Source organism: Mastacembelus armatus, chromosome 5 (assembly GCF_900324485.2).
Source record: "Mastacembelus armatus chromosome 5, fMasArm1.2, whole genome shotgun sequence".
NCBI classification, from domain to species: Eukaryota; Metazoa; Chordata; class Actinopteri; order Synbranchiformes; family Mastacembelidae; genus Mastacembelus; species Mastacembelus armatus.
The window spans coordinates 12,350,099-12,365,290 of NC_046637.1; the positions used below are offsets into that span (position 1 = coordinate 12,350,099).

Below are 15,192 nucleotides of genomic sequence, written 5' to 3' on the forward strand. Positions count from 1 at the left end.
TCTGCACTCTGCAATTGAATGGAATGGGACAAATTCAAAATTCTCACAGATCATTTTCACCAGAGTTTTTATATATGCAAAAAAGATTTTCTCATTTTGACAACCTCTACCTCATGAAAAAAATATAAAGGTTTTTCTTCTGAATCACGTGAGTCCTAATTAGTAATACTCATGGATGCATTGAGACTGTAGAATTTCTGTATTGGCAATAAATATAAATATTACAAGAAGAGTTACCCTGCCCAGTTCCTTGTCCTCCAGTGCCAATACCCCTGTGCTCTCTGTAAACAATTTCACCTTGACAGCAGGCAGAGGGTGTGTGGTGGTGAAGTCCCCTTGGGTCCCCCAGCTGAAAGACACAACAGAAGACACTCCAGAGTTTAGCGGCCTTGACAGGATGATAGCAGCGTTCTCACACGACTTCATCTGCCGCAATCACTGCAATGCCTTTACTTGTCAATAAAGGCTAAATTCTGTTAAGAGTGAATTTTACTGCCTTCTCGCCCAAAGCCACATAGGAAAATGTCAGTAAACAACAGCAAACAGACAGATTATACAGAAATCAAAATGAAATTCATGTTTTGAGATAATTTAGGTCTTTACTTCAACACAGCCTTGAAAGAGCAACTGACTACAGGGTTTGCAGTATGGTCAGGGCAATACATTGTTTAGGGACACACACTGCAGTATATCTTTTTATGACAAAGAAAAATGATTGGAGTGGAAGTTTCATAAAAGAAGAAATACTGCAATCTTACATATATCTACAGTATGTCAGGATAAAACCATAGAAGAAGAACACACAATTTCTTCCTCTGTTTCATCTTCTAACGTATTCCTGCTATTTATATAACACACATTTTTAAAGCAGAAAGATTTTTATATAACAAAACACACATCTTAGCAGCAGAACTTATTCCACAGATTTGCAACAGAGAACAGAGATATGCCACAGACAGGCTAAAATTAACTTCTGCCATAAAATGTATTGCATTTATTTATGCACTATCATAGACAAATCTCAAAAGTAAGACCATTAGTAGACCATTGAGGCATTAACATGTGTTAAAGGAAAATAAGCATGCAATAGCATGGAAAATAAGATCTACACATTTAAAAGTAAATGTAATAGCATGCAAAAACAGAAAAAGACTAATATGCAAGGAAAAAAAGCTCAAGTTTTGTTTCAAAGGGCGTTAGGTCATATATAATCATAGTTATTTCATGTGCTACATCACATATAAGATGCTACATGGAACACATTCAAACTCATGTTCACAAATTCATAACTTTGCAAGACACCCACTAAATTTGTCTAACTCAGAAGGTTGTAACCTTATATTAGGTTTGATTAATCGTGAACCATGGAACGTCATGGAGACTCAGCTGGTTGCCAGCTAATCTCAGCCAAGATATTGTCCAGCACTTTACCACCTGTAAAACAAGAACTTTCACTTTCAGTCTTTCACTTACAGATTCAACAGATCCAATGAAGTGTTAATGAGAGAGTTTTATAGGTGTTGGTACAGAGATGTTGTTATCTTTAGACTGAGGCTGGTTTCTATCAGTTTCCAGTCTTTATCCTTAGCTTACATAAGAGGCTGCTGGCTCCAGCTTCACATTAACATACAGACATAAGAGTGGCATCAATTCTTTTATCAAATCATCCTGGCAAGAAGATAAATAACATCCATCCATCCATCCATCCATCCATTATCTATACCCGCTTAATCCTAACCAAGGTCACAGGGATCTGCTGGAGCCTATCCCAGCTCTCTTTGGCTGAAAGGCAGGGGTACATCCTGGACAGGTCACCAGTCCATCACAGGAAATAACAATATTTCATAAATGTTAAACTATTCCTTTAAAACTTGTATTGTCTTCAAATTTACTATGCATCTTTTGTCCTCCCAGGTCAAACTGACCTGGTCTGTTTTGACTGCTTATAAAGCATGAGGTATAAAATGATCACCAATTGTTTTAGTTTCATCTTTTTAGTGAACCTGTTTCCAACATAACATATATTTTACACTTATTTTTTAATGTATAGTATGTTAGACCTCATTTACATAAAATAAATAAAATTATTCCTCATTTTTGAGTAAAAAAAATCAGAAATTCTGAATTATTTTCACTATGGTTATGATCAGAGGCACACAAGTAGATGGAATATCACAGACTGGTATATATCAAAGTTTAGTCAAGATACTGTTTTTAAACCATTTAAATTTATTTAATGGCAGCAAATAGCCACACCTGTTGTCCTCTCAGGTCAAATTGACCCATCTAGTTGACTGCTTATTAAGCATAAAATGCAAAGTGATTACATCATTCTGTGTTACGTATTTTTAGACATCATTCCAATTACCACTACCACTATTTTAGACTTCTTTTACATCTCTTATTCTTTTCATTATGCTTAATTTATTAACAATAAACCTCTATTACAGTTATACCATATTTCTGAATAAAATAAGCAGAAATTATTAGTTAGTTTGGATAATCACTGACTGGTATATCTCAAACATTAGCCATGATAGCCAGGTCAAAATTGACTGATGCAATTGTGTTCATAAATAGAGAGCAAACATATGATTGCAAAGCACAACATTTATTTCAAAACTGTTTTCAAATTCTTTAGAATACAATCAACAGAAAAACCATGTGTGTGTGTGTAGCCCCATGAAGGTAGCTCAGAAGTTGTGAGTAAATCAGCAAATTGGTAACTTTGAAGTTGTGTTTTCCCCGCTCAGCGACACACCCGCTGGGAACCGACTCTGATAATTGGCGATTCCATAGTCAGAAACGTGAAGATAGAGACACCAGCGACCATAGTCAAATGTATTCCTGGGGCCAGAGCGGGCGACATCGAGTCAAATCTGAAGCTGCTGGCTAAGGCTAATCGGAAATATGGAAAAAATGTTATTCACGTCGGCAGCAATGACACCCGATTACGCCAATCGGAGGTCACTAAAATTAATGTTGAGTCGGTGTGTAACTTTGCTAAATTAATGTCGGAAACCGTAGTTTTCTCTGGACCCCTCCCCAATCTGACCAGCGATGACATGTTTAGCCACATGTCCTCCGTCTCAGGCTGTCTAGGTGGTGTCCAGCAAACGATGTGAGCTTCATAGACAATTGGGTCACTTTCTGGGGAAATCCCGGTCTGGTAGCTATGGTGCAGCTCTCATCTCTAGAAATTTGGCCAAGTTTATTAGCCACCCTAAAGTTTGACAATCCAGAGTGGGGACCGGGATGCAGAGACTCAGTCTAAAACGCCTCTCTGCAGTTTCCTTAGAGCCGCCGCCCCCCTCAAACCACATAGAGATTGTGTCTGCCCCTCGAACATATAAATCAAGTAAATCAGATGTTAACAGAAGAGGAGTTATTCATAAAAACCTAATAATAATAAAAACAGAACAGTCAGATGTGGATTATTAAATATTAGGTCTCTTTCATCTAAATCTCTGTTAGTAAATCATTTGATAACTGATCATCAAATTGACTTACTCTGCCTTACTGAAACCTGGCTGCCCTAGGATGAATATATCAGTCTAAATGAATCAACCCCCCTCAGTCATAAAAACTGTCACATTCCTCAATGCACAGGTCGAGGTGGAGGAGTAGCTACAATCTTCCACTCAAACTTATTATTAAACTTTCATCCTCAGAACAATTTTAACTAATTTGAGAACCTCACTCTTAGTCTCTCACATCCAAACTGGAAAACACAAAAACCAGTTCTACTTGTCATTGTGTACCGTCCACCTGTTCCTTACTCAGAGTTTTTAACTGAATTCCCTGACTTCCTGTCTGATTTAGTGCTTAGATCAGATAAAGTCATTATAGTGGGAGATTTTAACATTCATGTAGATGTTGAAAATAATAGTCTCAGCACTGCATTTAATTTCAATTGGTTTCACTCAAAATGTTAATAAACCCACCCACTGTTTCAGTCACACCCTTGATCTTGTTCTGACCTATGGCATCGAAATTGAACATTTAATAGTTTTTCCCCAAAATCCTATTTTGTCAGATCATTCTTTAATAACTTTTGAATTTAAGATAATGGATCATGCAGCATTTGAAAGAAAATTCCACCACAGCAGATATTTATCTGACAACGCGCTTAATAAATTTAAGAAAATGATTCCATCTTTACTTACATCTATGCCAAGTACCAACAGAGTGGAGGGCAGCTGCCTCAATCCAACTCCCTATCAAACTGACCATGTTGTTGACAGTGCTGTAGCCTCACTGCGTGAAACGCTTGATACTGTGGCCCTCTGAAAAAGAAGTTAGTGAATCAGAGGAGATTAGCCCCATGGTATAGTTTACATATTCGTACCTTAAAGCAGGCATCACGAAGGCTGGAAAGGAAGTGGCATTCCACAAATTTAGAGGAATTTTTTCTAGTCTGGAAAAACAGTCTATTAACATGTAAAAAAGCTCTCCGTAAAGCCAGAACTGCATACTATTCATCACTAACAGAGGAAAATAAAAACAATCCCAGGCTTCTTTTCAGCACTGTAGCCAGGCTGACAAAAAGTCACAGCTCTGTTGAGCCCAGTGTTCCCTTAGCTCTCAGCAGTGATGACTTTATGACTTTCTTTACAAATAAAATCACAACTATTAGAGATAAAATTCAGCAGATGCTTCCTATACCTGCAATAAATGAATCTTCTACTACAGTCGCTCTTGAATCATCTGTAGGACCTCAGTTATGTTTAGACTGCTTCTCTCCCATAGATCTGACTGAATTCACATCTGTAGTTCCCAACTAGACTGCTTAAAGACACCCTGCCATTAATTAACTCATCTTTATTAGACTTAGTAAATTCATCTCTAGTATCAGGCTACGTACCACAGGCCTTTAAGACTGCAGTAATCAAACCCCTACTCAGAGTGGTTAGTTTTGATCCAGGAGTCTTGGCAAATAATAGACCAATATCCAACCTACCATTTATTTATAAAATTCTTGAAAAAGCTGTTGCTAAGCAGCTATCAGACCACTTACACAGGAGTGACCTATTTGAAGATTTTCAATCAGGATTTAGAGCACAGCATAGTACAGAAACAGCACTGTTAAAAGTCACCAACGATCTTCTCTTAGCCTCAGATAATGGACTTGTTTCTATAATTGTCCTCCCACACTTTAGTGCTGCATTCGACACTATTGACCACAATATCTTATTACAGAGATTGGAGCATATGACTGGTTTCAGAGGAACAGCATTAAAATGGTTCCATTCTATTTATCGGACAAATTCCAGTTTGTTCATGTCCATGACGAACCTTCCACTCGAACAAAAGTTAGTTATGGAGTTCCACCAGTTAACCAGACTTCAAGCGTGTCTAACTGACATAAAGGCCTGGATGACCAGTAACTTTCTACTTTTAAATTCAGAGAAAAGAGAAGTTATTGCATTTGGGCCTAAAAATCTCAGAAATAACTTTTCTAAAATGATAGCTACTTTAGATGGCATAGCCCTGGCCTCCAGCACTACTGTGAAAAACCTTGGAGTTATTTTTGACCAGGACATGTCCTTTAACTCACACATAAAACAAATCTCTAGAACTACCTTCTTTCACCTGCGCAACATTGCCAAAATTAGGAATATCCTGTCTCAAAATGATGCAGAAAAACTAGTCCATGCATTTGTTACCTCAAGGTTAGATTACTGTAACTCATTGCTATCTGGATGTCCCATTATCTCCATAAAAAGCCTCCGTTAATCCAGAATGCCGCAGCCAGAGTCCTGACAGGAACTAGCAAGAGAGAACATATTTCTCCTATATTAGCTTCTCTTCATTGGCTCCCTGTAAAATACGGAATAGAATTTAAAATCCTTTTTCTCACATACAAATCCTGTCATGATCAAGCTCCTTCATACCTTAAAGACCTCATAGTACCATATTATCCCAAAAGAGCACTTCACTCTCAGAGTGCAGATGTACTTGTGGTTCCCAGAGTTTCCAAAAGCAGAATGGGAGGCAGAGCCTTTAGCTATCAAGCTCCTCTCCGGCAGAACCAGCTCCCAGTCTGGGTTCAGGAGGCAGACACTCTCTGTACTTTTAAGGCTAGATTTAAAACCTTCCTCTTTGACAAAGTGTATAGTTAGGGCTGGCTTCAGGCAACCCTGAACCATCCCTTAGTTATGCTGCTATAGGCCTAGACTGCCCGAGAACCATCGGTGCACTGAGCTCCACTACCCTAACCCCCCCCTTTCCCTTCCCCTCCCCTCTCTTCTCTCCTCCCCTTTCACATGTATATTCCGCCATTGAATGTCACTAACCCTGTGCTCTCTCTCTCCCCTAGTTTGCGCTCTCTCCCTCTCTCTGTTCTCTCTCTGTACCTTCTGCAGGTGTCCCCAGTCCTGGAGCTGTATATCGCTGATGTGCAGTTACTGGCCCCACCAACCTTCAGTGTCCATTTGTTGTTTATTGTTGCTGTTCTTTTCTCTCTCCTCTATCCACTCACCCCCACCAGTTGAGGCAGATGGCCGCCTAAACTGAGCCCAGTTCTGCTGGAGGTTTTTTCTTCCGTTAAAGGGAGTTTTTCCTCTCCACTGTCGCCAAGTGCTTGCTCATAAGGGATTTCTTGGGTTTTTTGTTTTTGTAAAGTACCTTGAGATGTTTTGTATTGTGATTTGGCGCTATACAAATAAAACTGAATTTAATTGAATTGAATTGAACTAAATGTGGCCAGGTCACATTGACCTGGGAAGACCAGATGTGCTATAAATTTTAATAAAACACACATAATTATACACAAAAATAGTCATAATTAATTTTACTTGCAAAGAGCATAGTAGAGAACCATCCATGTCATTGTTCATCAATTATATGGAAGAAAACCAAAGTTATGATATATTAACTTTTGAAAATGGGTCAAATTCACCCGAAGACAACAGGAAGGTTAAGAATGAATCTCTTTGTATGGGCAAGAGGAACAATTAATAAGACCCACAATGCTGTTGATGTGCATATAAATACTGTTTTAAGATGAACTTGAAAAACAATTGTTTTAATGCAAATCACTAATAATGACTAAATGTCATAAACCAGTTACGCATTCACAAGCCAAAAGGATTAAAATAAATTGAAAACACAAGGAGAACCGAGTTCACAGTAATCACATTACACAACATATATGAGCTTAGGCTACCTTTTGCTGCCATTTGGTGCTGAATGCATGTTATGATGCCTTGTGCACTCTTAGTAACATCATGTAAATCATGGAATTCTATCTGTGTATGGAGGATGGGAGGGCATAGTGTTGATTTCCAGCCTTGGAAAGCTGTTTAACTTGTAACCATTTGATGGTGAAGAACTAATAGTAAGCTGTGTTGATTTCAGATGGAAGGTCTCTACTCGCATGAAGGTGACCTTGTGGCTCAGTCTAAGGTCTATTAATGGATGTGACAGTATTGCACTCTCTCTCTGATGGCTCTTTTGTCCAAAATATATGAAACCCTGAGTGCACTGAAATCTGTCGCATAAAAACGATCAACAGCCGAATTTCTGAACATCTATCCATCCACCCAGTATCTACACTTGCTTATTCCTATTTAGGGTCGTGGGCTTTTGCTGGAGACTATCTCAGCGCTTTTCAAGTTAAAAGCCGGGGTACAACCTGGACAGGTTGCCAGTCCATCACAGGGCCACACATATAGATGAACAACCACACATGCTCACACTCATTCCTATGGGCAATTTAGAATCACCAATCAACCTGACATGCATGTTTATGAACTGTGGGAGGAAACCAAAGTACCTGGAGAAAACCCACACAAGCCCAGGGAGAACATGCAAACTCAACATAGAAAGGCTCCTTCTGATTACTAAACAACAGAAAATTCTCATAGACATGTTAACTATATTGACCTTTTAATCCATTCATTGAAGTGTACAATCAGTAATATGATACATGTCTGTGAGCCAAGAGAAATCAAATGCAAATAATTGCTGTAAATATCCTGCAGCAGAATGTACATGTAAATGAGTTGCAAGAAAAAGTATGTGAACCCTTTGGGATTATTTGGATTTCTGCATAAAATTGGTCATAAAATGTATTCTGATCTTCATGTAAGTCACATCAATAGAAAAACACAGTCTGCTTAAACTAATACCGCACAAACATTATATGATTTTATGTTTTTATTGAACACAATATGTAAACATTCACAGTGCAGGGTGGAAGAAGTATGTGAACCTTTGGGTTTAATAACTGGTTGACCCTCCTTTGGCAGCAATAACCTCAACCAAATGTTTCCTGTAGTTCCAGATCAGATCTGCATAACGGTCAGGAGGAATTTTGGACCATTTCTCTTTACAAAACTGTTTCAGTGCAGCAATATTCTTGGGATGTCTGGTGTGAATCGCTCTCTTGAGGTCATGCCACAGCATCGGGTTGAGGTCAGGACTCTGTCTGGGCCACTCCAGAAGGCGTATTTTCTTCTGTTGAAGCCATTCTGTTGTTGATTTACTTCTATGCTTTGGGCTGTTGTCCTGTTGCATCACCCATCCTCTGTTGAGCTTCAGTTGGCGGACAGAGGGTCTTAAGTTTTCCTTCAAAATGTCTTGATAAACTTTGGAATTCATTTTTCCATCGATGACAGCAATCCGTCCAGGCCCTGAGCCAGCAAAGCAGCCCCAAACCATGATGCCCCCTCCACCATATTTCACAGTTGGGCTGACGTTTTGATGTTGGTGTGCTGTGCCTTTTTTTCTCCACACATAGCGTTGTGTGTTCTTTCCAAACAACTCAATTTTGGTTTCATCTGTCCACAGAATATTTTGCCAGTAGTGCTGTGGAACATCCAGGTACTCTTTTGCAAACTTCAAAACGTGCTGCAATGTTTTTCTTGGACAGTAGTGGCTTCCTCTGTGGTGTCCTCCCATGAACTCCATTCATTTAATGTTTTACTTATTGTAGATTTGTCAACAAAAATGTTAGCATGTGCCAGAGATTTCTGTATGTCTTTAGCTGACACTCTAGGATTCTTCTTCACCTCAATGAGCAGTCTGCGCTGTGCTCTTGCAGTCATCTTTACAGGACGACCATGCCTAGGGAGCGTAGCAACAGTGCTGAACTTTCTCCATTTGTAGACAGTCTGTCTTGCCATGGATACATGAACATCTAGGCTTTTAGAGATACTTTTGTAACCCTTTCCAGCTTCATGCATCTTTTGTGCAAGGCATGGTTCACATCAGGCAATGCTTCTTGAGAACAACCAACTCAAAACTGGTGTGTGTTTTTTATAGGGCAGGGCAGCTTTAACCAACACATCCAATCTCATCACATTGATTGGACTCCTGGTTGGCTGACTCCTGGCTCCAATTAGCTCTTGGAGAAGTCATTAGCCTAGGGGTTCACATACGTTTTCCACCCTGCACTGTGAATGTTTACATTGTTGTCTTCAATAAAAACATGAAAACATATCATGTTTGTGCAGTATTAGTTTAAGCAGACTATTGTGACTTACATGAAGATCAGAATACATTTTACGACCAATTTATGCAGAAATCCAAGTAATCCCAAAGGGTTCACATACTTTTTCTTGGAACTGTGTTTATCTCTTGCATGTTTGTGTTTATTCTGTGTTCACACACACAGACATGCTGCCCTTGCCCTGCTCTTCTTTAATCCCTTCTCTCATTCATGTGCCTCCCTCTCTCTCATACTCTTTTCACAAAATGGCTCTTGTATTAGAGAGATCAGAGAAAGATTGTTGGGCCTTAAAATAGCTCATATTTGCATGAATGTTTCATGGACATTGTCTCTTGTATCTTGTACTATGGTTAATTAGATGAAAAAAGTAGATATATTTAGTAGAAGATATATTTCCTGTCACTGGGGCACCATCATTGTTATGAATAGGATCTAATGACCTGGCATAATAAGAAGTAAGGTAACAAACTATTTTTAGGACTGTGCAAACCATTGGGACAAGTGAAAGATGAAAGGAAATTTACAAACTGTAGTGTTTGATTTCATTCTTGAAATACTGTAGAATTACACAATGAATTTCCACACCGTTATCGGCTGAGTCAGAACCAACCCTGTCATGTCCGGCAACTTGACTTCCTGCATCATTTTGAAGGGTCCACGCGCAGTGTGTTATCTCTCGCTACCACGCAGTTAATGAGGTAACAAGACTCACCTGTTTTCTCTCCTCTGTCCACAGCTCTTTTACCGCTCCACTGCCATAGACAATTTGCCAGATTGTCTGAGTGTTCAGGTCAGAGAGTAACAACAAATCTCCTTCTTTCCCTACTCCAACAAGTCAAGTGATTCAAGTAAGTTTTCTTTTTATGACTCATGTTAACTCGAAGAGGACGCCTTTCTTTTTCTCAAGCGGAGTCCTGTTATGGCTTCAGACTTTTTTTCCATAAAGACAGTGAAGAGATTCATAGACTGTTAAGCTGATTAGATGGATGACGCTGAACCCAGAAGAGCTCAGTTCTTTTCTGTTATAGTTTTCGAAATCACTAGAACCTTTTTCCCTCCCTCGGATTTCTGTTACTAAAGTGGACCTCAGTTGGAGGACGTTTTTTGTTATAGTAATCTCTGGATTTTCTGAGTCTCCCCGCTAGCATACCCGGATCCCCAGACCAAGGATACCACCGAACCATCAGATGTTGCTCTGCGGAAGATCATCCGGATCCAGTCTCCCATCACTCTAGACCCCCCTGACGGCACCTGGATCAGCCTAGAGTGTAACCACAGACCTCATAACCCTCGATGGATCTCAGCCACACTCTGGTCTCCACAGCTCCCACACCCAGTCTTTCTATTCATTCAATAATAAAGCCTTTTTTTAAACTGAGTTTGGTGTAGGCGTTTAATTGGTCCTGACGTTCCCGAATCATGACACACCCAGTCAAAATGGTTGTTGGGTTCAGCTGTGAATTATGAGTGACTCAAGCAGCTTTAACAAAACAGACTGTAACGGTTTTTGTTTTCCCACAGGCATGAGGATTTGTTGCCGGGAAATATGGCAAACCAATTTTTTTTAAAAACCTACATTTTATTAAGTGCAAGTTGAGGTGCAAGTATATTTTTATGACTATAAGAGCAGATTCTATTGCTCAGGAGCAAATAACTGATAGAGGTCAAAGAAGAAAGGAAATAAATTGAGAATTGCTCAAGTGCACAGTCCAATTTCTTTTTAAATACAGTGTCTCACATGCAAAGTGCCTTTGAGAGGGAATAGCACATCACAGAACACTAGAGTATTTCAACAAGCAAGAATCCACTGAGATCCAGGAGGATTTGGCAGTGTAGACTTATTGTAGGTTTCAAGAGTTTTTTCTTGCAAGTGGATTTTACTTAGGGCATCTGAAGCAAATCACTGGAGGCACAAAAGATCAATAAAAGAATGGGAGAGAATGTAAGATGTGGCACTTTAAAATGAACAGTGTTAAATGATTGAAAAGATTTTTTCTTTTGAATAAAATAAATATGTCTTCTCCGTGTGGAAGTACATTTTTACTTCAAGTAAAAGGGGTTTACCCCTTTTATATTTTCTTCCAATTTGTCGGTTACTTCATACCTGATACCAGATGTGCATTGGATTTTTGTAAAGAAAAAGCTGTTAACGTCCTATTTATGTTTGAAATGCTGAATTTACTACATCGACAGCAATGATACCCAAACAACGCAACTGAAAGCATTCAGTCTGACAGTCTGGGTAATTTGGTTCATAGATAGCTAATGTGTTTGACCATAGCTGCTGAACCCAAATGTAAATAGACAATATCACCATCAAAAGTGTGATGCAGATTGTGATGTGACCTGTAAAACGCTAAAATCCTGTATTTATGTGTGTGATAAATATTAGGTGTGTGCACATGCATGTTCAGGGCCTCACGTTGGCTTGGATGCTTCTGCTTGGTCGGTCTGGAGTTTCTCGCCTCCCTCCACCTCCATGGTGCAGTAGACAATCCTGTTTGGAGCCAAAGACTTCAGCCCCTGCACTTCCATGATCACCACCTAGGAAGCACAGACACCTCAGTGAAAGCTGAAGACAAGATGTTACTCATCTCTTAAAGATCCCAGAGAGCAAAAAGTAAATAGCACATATGCAGGCAGTAAATCCTTCCAGTTTTACAAATATTAAAAATGAAAGTATACTTTTCTCTCCATGAATATAAAAAATTACTGCAAATAAACATTCATTCAAACTTCACATTGTATTTCTAATGCTAATGGCCTCTTCTGTATCACAGCTGATTCAAACTAGATTCAGGATTTTCCTGGTTTGTTACTGAGAGATTAATTTCAGCTGCTGAAGTGGAAAAGTAAACAGACTAGAAAAACTAAGATTCTAGAAAGCCCCATGGAATTACCATCTCATGTAGTCAAATAATTCACTATTCAAAATTGATATTGGTGCTTCTACTTCTGTGTTAAGTAACAGAAAAACTGTCATATTCCTTGCACATTGCACTTCCCAATTCTGAAATAGCACTGCATCTAAAGGAATGAGGTGCGATTGCTCCCTCTTCTGTGGTGATAGCTCATCTCAAGCTGATAACAAGATGACTCATGTTCCCCGTTAAAAAGAGGCAAAAGGGTTGATATGTGTGTGTGTGTATGTGTGTGTGTCTGTGTCAGTCTGTTCTTCACATAGCGTCTGTTCAACCCCCCTGCACAGGTCTGCTGTCTGTGTCTATACTTAGTCTGGAGTTAACGAGTAGTTGATAGCTGCTTGAATTTATGAGTTCTGTTTTAGGCGGAGGGACTTTTGCAGTGAGTTTGGATATTTTATTGGGATAATTTTCACCACTTTTTCTGAACTCAATAAAAATGTCAAAATGGTCAAAACTTTGTAATGCATAGTAGTTTTCAACTTTAAGCCTAATGCACCATACCTCCAAAGTAAATGAGAGAACCACATCAGACTTGGACAGTGTGTTCTCATCCTCCTGGCCCATATCAATAATGGAGGTATTGTGTCCCCGTTTCAGCTTCTGTAGCTTAAACTCTCCACCCTTGGACACGGGCATGCTCTCCAGATTAGCCATCAGTTGATTCACTGAAGACTTGAGTTCTTCGATATACATGGCTTCCATCTCTTTAGACACAAATTTGGGGAACTTACCGGCCTGTTAACAACAAAAATTAGAAGACTTAACAAAGACCCAGTCTTGATGAAAATGTTGATGCAAATGTTACATTTTTTTAAATTTCAAAAGCAGGATTAGTTTAGGTGTCTTTATGTCAAACAATGGATACCAAATCTAGTATAAAATAAATAATACAATGCGTAAAGATTTGCATATTATAATATCTACAAAATAGTACAGTGTTTGCTTTTGTGGGTGGCAACTCACACTGTGATGTTTACATAAGTTACACCATATTAGTGACATATTAACTATATAACAAAGCATATTAACAACTATCCTACTTCCCCGTAGAGTCTGACTCACCCTGGCAATCTGGTCTGCCATCTGAAGACGACCATCCAGTTCTCTTCTGATCTGTGCAGCCTGCTCATCTAGGTTGTCCAACTATTGATAAACAAATAGGAGGAAGTCATTTAGGTCACATTAACGGCCCACAGGTACTATAACACAGTCAGGGTTTAATGTCAAAGGTCACATATTCCACCTTAATTTCTTTCACCATGCAAAATGTAAATTCCCAGTAAACTAAATACAACATGCTGTACACACACACACACACACTCACATGCACACAGGTCTGTGACTTCACACAGACTTCAATTAATTTTCTGGAGACTTAGCTTAACCCAAACTATGGCCACTGCCACTAACCCTGACCAACCATACCCCAACCTTAAACCAACTCGTAACATAAAATTTAATAATTTAATTAAATGAGCCCCTGCAATGTGTGTAAACAGATATATGATTTAAATGTAATCAACATATTAAAAAGGCCTAAGGTACATGTATATTTTCAAATGCATGTGAATGCTGAGATAGTGCCAAACCTCCTGTGACCTGTGTAGAAAAGCTCCGGTATTAAGGATTAGTGGATGGACATCTTGTCATTCTTGCTTACTTACCTTGATAAGTTCTAAAACACCAAATTTATCAAAATTAAAAAGTGTAGCAGTGCACTGGCTAAGGAACTTAAAATGATGACTGAAAGTGAGAGAACATGGATATAAGCAGTCTTCCAAAGGTGCTCATACAGAATGATGACGACTAGTATAGCAGGGCATAAAAAGGCTAATTAGAGCTTCAGTTTAGACTAATGGGCTGCAATCACAGCAGCATGGTGTGGCAGCACACATGAATAGATGAAAATCAAAAGGAAATTCATCACTCTCTCACAGGAACCATGCTGCCATCACCATAGAGACAGTGAATGGACCGCTGTTTGTCAAGAGGTCTTTTTGGATGTGTCACGTGTGGATTTTTTTCCCTTTTCTTGTTGATCTCAATCAGCAGAATATAAATTCAGCTCTGTGAAACAGTTGAGAGAGGGGCAGTAAAAATAAAGATAATTGATTAAGACACTGAAATACATTCAAAGTGATAAAGAAATGCTTTGACTTGAATGAGCATTGCAAACAGTCTTGAGATAAAACTAGTGGTAATGTTATTATAAAAAAATAGAATAGAATAGAACTGGCTGTTCCAAACAATATTAGCTCTAGGAAACAAATGCCTGACATCTGTTAGCCCAGTTTTTGCCCCAGAGTAATAAAATGCTCAGAAATGCATGGCTCACATCAATAATGAATGAGAGTTTTATATTAGCTGACACAAGAAAATTGAAGGCTGATGTCGCTTTCTTGCTGTCTGCTTCTGTACACGTCACTCCTTCCGTTACTCTCTCAGCCAAAAAGGAATTATTCTTGTCAAATCTGATGTTGTAACCAGCCAACACAATTTCATCTATGAGAACAGTAGTCTAATTGAGATGTATCTGCAGCACAGTTGTAGCTGGAGAGTTGCAAACCTTCGTACACAGTGGTGTTTTCACACTATGGAGTTTTCATAGAATAATAAAATTAATCTCACTTCATCCTGGTGTTGTTATATTGCACAATCCTTTACACATTTTAAAACTAAGGGGAAATACAATGCTTTCATTTTAATAGAGCACATATTTCAGCTTTGCTTGTGTATACTGTAGTGGATACACAACAATGTGAATCCTTAGAATAAAAGTGTTAGATTGTCAAAGGATCATATTGTACCAAACTT

The 15,192-nt window shown here is 38.9% G+C and overlaps 1 protein-coding gene across 5 annotated transcripts in view; it reads right to left on the reverse strand.

The window, feature by feature from the left end:
* Positions 1 to 15,192, reverse strand: part of cadpsb (Ca2+-dependent activator protein for secretion b) — a 64,933-nt gene that overhangs the window by 28,432 nt on the left and 21,309 nt on the right. For all 5 annotated transcript variants that reach the window (XM_026306650.1, XM_026306648.1, XM_026306649.1 and 2 more), the window contains exons 4-7: positions 13,441 to 13,521; positions 12,880 to 13,113; positions 11,877 to 11,998; positions 238 to 349 (exon numbers count right to left, since the gene is read on the reverse strand). In XM_026306650.1, coding sequence (XP_026162435.1) covers positions 238 to 349; positions 11,877 to 11,998; positions 12,880 to 13,113; positions 13,441 to 13,521 — 549 coding nt within the window. The remainder of the gene's footprint in view (positions 1 to 237; positions 350 to 11,876; positions 11,999 to 12,879; positions 13,114 to 13,440; positions 13,522 to 15,192) is intronic.